The sequence below is a fragment of the Epinephelus moara genome, chromosome 2 (genome assembly GCF_006386435.1).
Source record: "Epinephelus moara isolate mb chromosome 2, YSFRI_EMoa_1.0, whole genome shotgun sequence".
NCBI lineage: Eukaryota > Metazoa > Chordata > Actinopteri > Perciformes > Serranidae > Epinephelus > Epinephelus moara.
The window spans coordinates 35,370,296-35,380,467 of NC_065507.1; the positions used below are offsets into that span (position 1 = coordinate 35,370,296).

Genomic DNA, 10,172 nt, shown 5'->3' on the forward strand with positions numbered 1-10,172 from the left:
TGATCCCGCTGACGGAGTTGTGCTGCTGAATAATTCAGTGTGAGACGGTGTGGTGCACACGTGTTCGTAATTGAACCCAAAGAGTATATAGCAAGGCGAGATGTACAACCTCCTCTGTAGCCTTTATTAATGTGCAGCATGAGTAACTGCTTAAAGACTTTAATGTCACGTTGGCACCGTAGTCATTTGATTTTATTTGTTCCATGGTAAGTGATAAAAGTAAACATTAATTATGTCTTGACTCTGTTTCAGCTGACTGGTTGTCAATATTTAAAAAGTCCTATAATAAGGTGAGGTCATATTTACGCTCCACCGTAAGTAGCCTACTACTAAATGTACATACTATAACCCAATTTTTCCTTTAAGTTACTGTTGATCGCTACTGTCACTTAGATTTATTTTGAAAGTATTGATGGGAAGTGTCTACTGCATTTAAACCTGATGTTTTGTCTTGCTGTAGTTTATCACTGTGAACACTGGAGGGCAGTGATGGGCTCTTTCTATTTTTTTAAATTAAAATGATTAAAATAAAACTAGTGCAAGGGCTTTGGTATTTTAAATGAACATATCACAATAATAAAATAAGAATAGTACAAGAGCTTTAGTTTTTAAAATAAACATTGAAATAATAAAATGAAATAAAATTAGTATAACGACTGTAGGTTGTTATCGCGCCCTCTGGTGGAAAAGAGCAGGAACTACAATTAGTGTGCAGACATGCATAGATCAAAACACGCTTACAGGTTTGTTCCTCTTATTTTATTATCTAAATCTCAAATGAATTTATCTAATGTACCACTCCAAGCTCTTATGAAAGATTATTTATATTTTTAAAACTCTATTATTAAATATATATGGCAAACAAAATATATTAAAAATAAGATAGATTAAAATACTTGTATTCAAATTTAACTTGTTAACATGAAGTAATAATCGATTCAGTAAAGAAATGTTACTGTCAATTATTATTATTATTATTATTTTGTCAGCCATATTTGCTGATTTTGAGAGTTGTTTTTTTTTTTAAATTATGTATTTGTCATGATTTAATTCATTATAATTACTAAATTCAATTACAAGAATATTGCTAGGCATAAAAGGTTGGTGAACAAATACGAAATCTCTTTATTTTCTTTTTAGTTTACAGAAGGACTTAGAGGGGTAAACTTGGTTAGGATTACAAGAAGTGGAATGGACGATGACATGAATGCGATCCCTTTGGGTGGACACTGCAACAGATCAAATCCAGTAGGTGGCGGTAATGCAGGCTATATGGATGCCAACTGCCATAAAATTCCAGAGAAGAAGAAGAAGGATCCGCAACGCGCTCGCGCCAGCTGCGTAGATTTGTTGTTGTCACGTGATAGCTGACTCAACGCCACAAACTTTTATGGTAGTCACTAGTAAGTGCTAGAAATGATGAAACACCGAGAAACACTCTACTGACGTGTTACTAAGATGTATATAAGTAGATTCAGATACGTCTTAGAGCGTTAAATCGTTTGAAGCGGCCTCAATGTAACATTAAAACCCATGGTTAAAGTTAGCGTTAGCATTAGCATTAGTAAAGCGTCAACGACAGGAGGAAGAGGTGTGTGAGCTTCCCGATAGCCGACCGAACTGACAGTAAGTTTGCTGCGGTTACGTTTTTCTGTGGGGGCTTCTTTATTTTCAAATGATGATGTTTTGCAAAGTACATAAACTTTTCATGTAAGGCTATTAGCTGTCGTTAGCTGACGTGCAGTATTTTGCTCTGTTTACTAGAAATTCCTCCGACCCTCCTGAGACCCAAAGATGGGATAAAAGCCTCCCTGAAGTTTTGGTCACATCATATATGAGTCCACTTATACTTTGTAAAGTCCCTATAGAATTGCAGTGCCTTCATGTAAATGCTGTACAGCTCTATGCTGGGTAATAATGCTGGAGCTGTAAGTAGTAGGGACAGCTAGATGAGTTTACTGCTGTTAATAGGCACATGCCAGCCAAAAGCCAAAGTCCAGTGAATGCACAGATCGTGCACACACAAGTTTCCTCTTACATTATCCCTTTGTATCAAACCAGTGGGCAGATCCCAAAATGTGTGTCAGGTGACTGTTTGTAATAGTTTAGAAACTTATGGGCACACCATACTTTTAGATTAAACTATAAATTCTCTGACTCCACAGAGTCTCCAATTCTTTGTTAACTGACCAACAAGTGTAAACTGATGACATAATAGATTTAAGTTTTGATGCTCTGATTTCTAGCTACAGTGTTTTGGTGGATTTGGTGGATTAGATTTACAGACTAATTAATGAATCAAACACATGGTCTTTATTTTGTGTATTCTAACCAAGCCACCAAACTTAATGCATATAGCTCCTTTTAAAACAGACATTACAAATACTTTACAGAATGTAGGAAAGACAGGGAGGGAAGTTAAGCAATCTGAGTGGATGATATATTAAAACAAGAGTTGTAAACCACAAAATGCAGTGTAAAGTCACAGAAAAAAGTGTGTTGCCTTTGGAGATTTGCTCCGATTTGTCTTCTCAACTTTGTGAGTAACAGATCCAGAGTCAAACAGCGACAACAGCAAAAGCACAATCACTTTAGTTTTCAGCCTTGACTTTGGAACACCCAGAAATCAGAGCGTCCAACAACTCTGCCTCTTGTTTCATCATCGTCATTGGCTTCTTCCACTAATGAATTTGTGGTGAAGCAGAAATGACTGAAAAATAATCTCACAGTTGTCTCTTCCCAGGCTGTTTCCAGTATGCGTAACAGACAGAGGGGATCCCATCTGGGCTTGATGCTCCTGGCCTCCCAGGTGTTTCAGTTGGGTCTGGACAACATTCCCCCAGTCACCCTGGCTGTCCTGGGACTCAACGTGTTCCTGTACTTGTTCCCTGCAGCACCTCTGATGAAGGTAATGCGGTAAATCAGCACAAATTATAGAGCAAGAGAGAGAGCGTTTATAATTTGCACACTTGCTGCTTCCAACTTTTCAAATGGGAGAAGTTGCTGATGTTTTCATTACCTTAGAATGAGTTGTTTACATCTACGTAGGTAGCAGGTCCTGGTCCATGGAGTCCGTCATGTTGCACCGCCAGGTTTCTAAAGTAGCCCAGAAGGGACAAACCAAACACTGACTCTAGATTGGGCCTTTAGTGTCTTTGCGTTAGCCACCATAGTTAGCAGCCCCTCCGAGACGAGCTGAACAGCGGTGGAAAAACACAGATTATTAACGTCAAACTGCTTTATTCAGTTGTTGTTTTTTTTACTGGCTTTGATCGCCTGGTCTGTTTGTTTTGAAAAGGAAGAGAAAGAGGAATTTGGCTCCCGGTAAAAACCTCCTGAACAATGAACACTGAAAGGATCTTAACCAGGAGTTCACGCTTGGCACGCAAGAGGAGTTTCAGCCAGTTGCAATCTGCAGTCTTCACTGTTAGATGCCACTAAATCCGACACACTGCTCTTTAAGTTTATATTATTAGTACTAATATAAATACTCCTGTCTATCCCATCCTTAGGCCTGTGTGAGTGTCCAGCAGGCATACTGGTTTAACGACTGGCGCCGCCTGCTGCTGTCCCCGCTGCACCATGCTGATGATTGGCATCTCTACTTCAACATGGTGTCTTTTCTCTGGAAAGGTACCAAGCTGGAGCGACGGCTGGGAGGACCCTGGTTCCTTTACCTGCTGTCAGTCTTCTCTCTGCTCACGGGATTGGTCTATCTGCTGCTGGAGGCACTGTTAACAGAGCTCACCCAGGACCAGTCCTACAGCATGACCTGTGCTGTTGGCTTCTCAGGTACAGACCAAAAGTCCCAAAGATGTTCAGTGTAATTTGTGAAAAAGATTTGACTCTTTCTTTGTATGCATTTTCTTCTGTGAAGGAGTAGAAAAGCAATATCACATTCTAGTGTATCAGCCCATATATCGTATGTCCTCAAACCACGCAGCCAACTGCTCTGGTCCTGTCATGGTGACATTTCCTTACCTCCCCTGTGAATTAATCTTTGTACATATGACTGTCTCTAGGAGTGCTGTTTGGTCTGAAGGTGCTCAGTAACCATTACCACCCGGGAGGTGTGACCTATGTGATGGGTTTCCCTGTGTCTAATCGCTATGTTAGCTGGGTGGAGCTAGTGCTGATCCACCTTACATCACCTGGGTAAGTTACTAATCAGACTGACCTCATACAATCAACACGACCCACAGAAGGCCAGTAAAACCCTCCATGACCCAACACACATTAACTCCTCTCTAGCCCACGTCTACACAGCTACAGGTGCAGAACAAACAGGGAAAGGGTAACCTTTCTACCATTTGAACTTTGGGAACTTCCCACCCTCTTTTCCTTCACTTCACTGACTGATGTGCCCCTCACTTAGCACACAGTTAGTCTCAGTTGACAATTACCAAGTGTTCCTAGTACTACATGCTGTCAGATGCTATGACTTTAATTGTTCACTAGATGGCAGTGTTTCATTAGCTAGGAGTTAATCTATGCTCTGTTTCTTCAGGACCTCTTTCGTTGGTCACCTGGCAGGTATCCTGGTGGGTCTACTCTACACTTCTGGACCACTGAAGGCCATCATGAAAAAATGTGCAGGTCTGAATTTATGTGCTTTTGTGTTGTTGTATGTGCTGACTGCAGTTCTGTAGACTGAGGTCCTTGTAACATGTTCAAAGGTCCACTCTGTAATTTAAAAAGTCCAAAGATGCAGGTGAGAAAATAATCATTTTTTATGCCTCTGCACTGACGATATCTGGAGACATTATGTTTTTGGGTTGTCTGTCCATCCCATTTTTGTGAACGTGACATCTTAAGAATTCAGCACAAAAGTTTGCTTGGACTCAATGATGAACTGATAAGATTTTAGTGGGCATAGGTCAAGGTCACTGTGACCTTGTCTGTCTCATTCTTGTGAATGTGATATTTCAAGAACACTTTGTGGGAATTTCTTCAAATTTGACACAAACGGCCATTTGGACTGCGGAATAAGCTGATTAGAATTTGGTGGTCCAAGGACAAAGATCAAGATCACTGTGACCTCACAAAACATGTTTTTGGCTATAACTCAAGAATTCCTTTGCTAAGTATGACAAAACTTCACACAAATGTCTAATAGGATAAAATGATTAACTGATGACATTTGATATTCAAAAGGTCAAAGGTAAACTTCACAGTGACATCATAATAATCTCCATAAAACACTTTTTCTTTTTTAATCTATGTCATAACTCAGAAACAGAAGGGAAGACATTTGGTCAGATACTGAATTGGTGACACTAATCTTGAAACTGTGCTGATTATATAGATCCTCTGTGCTGTTAGGGTACAAATGTGTCTGAAGCATCCATGTTTTGCAGACATGGATGTAATCTGTAAGAGAAGCATGACTGGTGCACTGAGGCATACAACTGCGGGGTGGTAATTCTGGTCTTGAAGCCTGATAAAGTAATATTTAGATGTGGTTTAGGTCATGTACAGCTCTTACCTCAAGACCCCTCATTTTCAGTAACTACCTAATAACACTCTGTAATAGTCTGTTTATATATTTTCACCAGAGTTTGTGACGTCAAATGGCTATAACTCCTGGCCCGGTGCACACTACAGCTCTTCAGGCTCTTCAGGTACCCAAACATCCAAAGGCCTTTCCAGAATTTGAAGTTGTTAAACTGCAACACAGATTTTTGATTGTACCTGTTTGTTTGATCACTCAGTTCATACATTTATAACAGCAGAAGAGTGTGTTGTCTGTGACCTGAAGAGAGAGATTTCCAGAAAAACTTAAGACTGCAAATATTGTGGTACCTCAGCTTATTCCATTAGGGACCCCAACTGGGGTTTTTTTTAAGGTCCAGTGTGTAGGATTTAGGTAGATATATTGGCACAAGTGGAATATAATGAAATAATATAATAATAATCATCTCAAAATAAGAATAGTGTTTCTGTTACCTTAGAATGAGCTGTTTATACCTACACAGGAAGTGGATCCTCCTCCACGGAGACCACCATGTTGCACCACCATATTTTTACAGTAGCCCAGAATGGACAAACTAAGCACTGGCTCTAGATAGGGCTATTTCGGTTTTCACATTTTTATGTCTGCCACCATAGTTAGCAGCCTCCCTGCGACAAGCATCGTGGGGAAACACACATTTAATTTCACATGATTTATGATTTATTGAGTAACCTATACATTAGTGACCAGCTTCTAAAGATTGTTTTAAAGATTAAGATCTTCTGTAGGAACGTTCAGAGTTCCAGAGACAGTATCGGGAAATTGGAACACATTTTAGATTTTGGTGTTTTCACAGGTTTTTTTGACAATGAGAGGGCTGGAGAATACACCAGCCTTAACCTTTAACATGTTTGATCTTCAATTTGAATATTTGTGCCGTGTGTGCATGTGTGTATTTGCAGGCTACAGTGGCACTGGTGGAGGATACTCAGGATACCAACAGCATCCACCAGGTTACACAGCAAGTCATCAGTATCCACCAGGTTACACAGCAAATCATCAGTATCCACCAGGTTACGAAGCAAATCCTACAGCATCTTACACTGGTGGAATGACAGAGGAAGAGCAGATAGAGGCGGCCATTAGGAACAGTCTGAATGACAGAGGTAAGGGAGGATTTATTGGTGGTTGTAATGACACTGAATTCTAAAACCTACCTGTTACAGTCAAAGCTACTCAACGTAAGAGTCAGCCAAAATCTAAAGTGTATAAATCTAATAACATTTTGTTTTGTAGGTCAAAGCAGCCAGAGAGGAGCTCCTCCTCCCTATGGTTTCCACCTCTCTGAGGAGGCTACAGCTGAGGATATCAGGTTGAGGAGACTGAGGAGGTTTGACAGCTGAACTGCCAGGCAGCTGAGGGGAAGAAGGTGTATTTGACGAGACAGAAGAGGAGTTTCTTCCTGAAGCCTGGTCCAAACTCTGCTTCACAGGCTGAATGAGAACTCCCTGAATGAGAAGGTCCAACCGCACAGTCTTACACTCACAGCAACTCTTTTACGTGTGGTCCTGTGTGCCTCCACCTAAGTCTTTACCAAAGAGTTCATGTTAGCTGTGGAGCTGCTTCAATGTGAATACTTAAGAGAGTTCATAGGCCTATATGAGCAGGTTAGGGTGGGCGGATCTGTCAGCTTCAGATTGGGAAATTTAGAGGAAAGTTCAGGAGCACTTCACCCGCAAAATGACCATTTGTATATCTATCACGCACCACTTGTTACCATGAATTTGGGTTTTTCTGGCATGCCTTCACATTGAGCGGAGAATGCAAAAAAGGTGAACATTCTTCATGAATTGAAGAAATGGGGACCGCTTTATTTATCGCGTTGTATGCTCAGTACTTCTCAAACAGGTGCATTTTTGCTAAAACATTAGGATATAAAGCATCAGTACAAACAGTCTCATATACGACTGGATAAGTGACACTTTGATTATACTGTATGAGTTGCGTGAGAGTTGTAAACAGATGTTTTAATATAAATTTGCAGTTGTTAAACGCGGTCCTCAATGTCTGCAGTTCATGAAGAACGTTTGCTTTTTTTGGACTCTCCATCCACCATGAAGGCATGCAAGAAAAACAGAAATTTTCTCAGGAATTCAGTGTAACACATGGTGAGCAACTGATAGACAAATGGTCATTTTGCAGGTATTCTTTTAATGTTCAGAATATTTTTAAATGCTACTATTTTTATATCTTAAAGTTTATTGTATCTCAAACAAGCAAAATAATATGTAACCCAAATGCTGTATTGTTAAAACATTACAGATGCTTTGAATGTTAGAAAGCAAAGGAGTTCTCTTTCATTAAAACATGCTGTTTATTAACTTAAATTTATGTTGAAGTTTTCTTCACAAATTTATCCCCAACACATCCGCAGCAGCTGTGAAATCAGCTTTTTTTCTGTTCTCACAAATAGAATAAAAAGAATTATTAATGGGATGTCAATGATTGGCGATGGATTTTCAAAGTAGGTTAAGATGATCGACATCAGCATCACCCAAATTATGCTTTTGAACTTGAGAAAAGCTGTGGGTCTCTCCATGCTGTTCATGATTTGACATCTGGATTTAATCCTCGTTTCCTTTTACAACCCCAATTCTAAAAAAGTTGGGACATTGTGTTAAATGTAAATAAAAACAGAATGCAATGATTTGTAAATCCTTTTTGACCTATATTCAAATAAATACAGTCCAAAGACAAGATATTTAATGTTTAAACTGATAAACTGTATTGTTTCTTGTAAAATCTACACTAACTCTGAATTTGATGCCTCCAACATGTTCCAAAAAAGTTGGGACAGGGGCAACAAAAGACTGGGAACATTCCACAGGTAAACAGGTTAACTGGTAACAACTGATAGTATCTTCACCAGGTATGAAAAGGGCATCCTCAAAAGGCTCAGGTGTTCACAAGCAAGGATAGTCACTATGTCAAAAAACTGTGGGCAAACAGTCCAACAGTTTGAGGATAACTATTCTCAACGCGAAATTGTAGGAATTTAGGGATTTCACCATCTGCAATCTATATTATCATCAAAAGGTTCAAAGAATTCTCTGTATTTAAGAGACAAGGCTGAAAACCAACACTGAAACAAAGTGCAAGCCATATATCAAAATCATCCAGAAGCGCTGCAGACCTCTCTGAGCCAGACCTCATCTGAGATGGACAGACACAGAGTGGGAAAGTGTGCAGTGGTCTGATGAGTCCACATTTCAAATTGTTTTGGGAAATCATGGACGTTGTGACGTTGTGACACAAGAGGATCATCCAGGACCATCCAGATTGTTACCAGCTCAAAGTTCAAAAGCCAGTGTCTGTAATGGTAGGTGGATGTGTTACTCTAGTAAGACAATGAGAAAAATTCTGAACGTGTTGCAACAGTATGTCTTCATAAAAAAAGAGTTCAGGTACTAGACTGACCTGCCTGCAGTCCATACCTGCCATTGAACATGTTGCGCATTATAAAGCACAACATGCAGTAATGGAGACCACGGACTGTTAAGCAACTGAAGTCGTATCAGGCAAGAATGGGAAAGAATTTCACTTTCAAAACTTTAACAATTAATCTCCTGAGGTCCTAAACACTTACTGAGTGTTGTTGATAAAAGGTGACGTAACACTGTGGTAAACATATCTCTGTCATGTTGCAGGCATCAAAATTTTGTGTATGTCTTGTCTTTGGACTGTATTCAACTGAGAAGAGGTGAAAAAGGATTTGTAAATCATTGCATTCTGTTTTTATTTACATTTTACGCAGCGTCTCAACTTTGATGGAATTGAGGTTGTGCAGTGTGTCAGCTTTTCTCTGATTACCAAAACACAATATGATGCCAAATAGTCATCCTTAACAATTAGACTGCTTCTGACATGATGATACACATCTGGTGTCGAGGCCCAGTTGGCTTGTGTAACGGCACATCTGTAGTAAATGTTCTTTTTAGCACAAAATGTACTGCTCATGGATTTGTTTATCAGTTGGTACAATCCATTCTGACCAGTGGTAAACATATTCACCAGCAAACACGTGACTGAATTTCACCCTTATAACAACCAAACGTGGGTCGTATTACTTTCCTCATGTCCTACTACATCTATTTGAGAAAAAGCTTTAAAGGTCCAGTGTGTAGGATTTAGGGGGATACAGTGGCAGAAATGGAATATAATAAGTATGTTTTCTTCAGTGTATAATCACCTGGAAAAAAAAAGAATTGTGTTTTCGTAGAATGAGCCGTTTATATCTACATAGAGAGTGGGTCCTCATCCATGGTGTTTGCCATGTTGCACCACAATGTTTCAACAGTAGCCCAGAACGGACAAACTAAACACTGGCTCTATATAGGGCCACCAGCATCTGCCAGAAGCCCCTCTGCGACAAGAAACATCAGAAATGCACTACTTTTTTCACATGAAATTGATTTATTCAGTGCTGTTACTGATGTTAATCAATGGGTCCATTTGCTTTGGAGAGGAGGAGACCTCTGCGGATAATTTGGCTCGCAGTAAAAACCTCTTAAAGGTCTGGATCGGCTAGTGGCCGACGACAAGCCAAACAGTGTCGCCTGAACTCTGATACGTTACATGAAACTGCTTTATTTAGTGATTTTACACCAGTTTTAATCACCTGGTCTGTTTGTTTTGGAGAGGAGAACTCCATGGATAATTC

At 39.7% G+C, this 10,172-nt stretch overlaps 1 protein-coding gene across 3 annotated transcripts; it reads left to right on the forward strand.

The window, feature by feature from the left end:
- Positions 1-1,355: 1,355 nt before the first annotated feature.
- On the forward strand, positions 1,356-7,839 carry rhbdd1 (rhomboid domain containing 1). 3 transcript variants are annotated; one of them, XM_050066669.1, is made up of 9 exons: positions 1,356-1,626; positions 1,765-1,853; positions 2,744-2,908; positions 3,513-3,792; positions 4,023-4,155; positions 4,508-4,596; positions 5,556-5,621; positions 6,415-6,618; positions 6,749-7,839. In XM_050066669.1, exons 3-9 carry the CDS (start codon positions 2,756-2,758, stop codon positions 6,853-6,855), a joined length of 1,032 nt encoding a protein of 343 aa, XP_049922626.1. In that variant the 5' UTR covers positions 1,356-1,626; positions 1,765-1,853; positions 2,744-2,755; the 3' UTR covers positions 6,856-7,839. The 3 variants fall into 3 exon arrangements, with proteins under 3 accessions (XP_049922626.1, XP_049922619.1, XP_049922632.1); XM_050066662.1 differs by lacking the exon at positions 1,765-1,853; XM_050066675.1 differs by lacking the exons at positions 1,765-1,853; positions 5,556-5,621.
- The last annotated feature ends 2,333 nt before the right edge of the window (positions 7,840-10,172 follow it).

Bases quoted from the DNA above. Each gene is read 5' to 3' on its own strand.
- rhbdd1 (XM_050066669.1), top strand. From the start codon at position 2,756: ATGCGTAACAGACAGAGGGGATCCCATCTGGGCTTGATGCTCCTGGCC. The intron at 2,909-3,512 runs GTAATGCGGTAA...TCCCATCCTTAG, and splicing joins CTGCAGCACCTCTGATGAAG to GCCTGTGTGAGTGTCCAGCA. The intron at 4,597-5,555 runs GTCTGAATTTAT...TATTTTCACCAG, and splicing joins CATCATGAAAAAATGTGCAG to AGTTTGTGACGTCAAATGGC.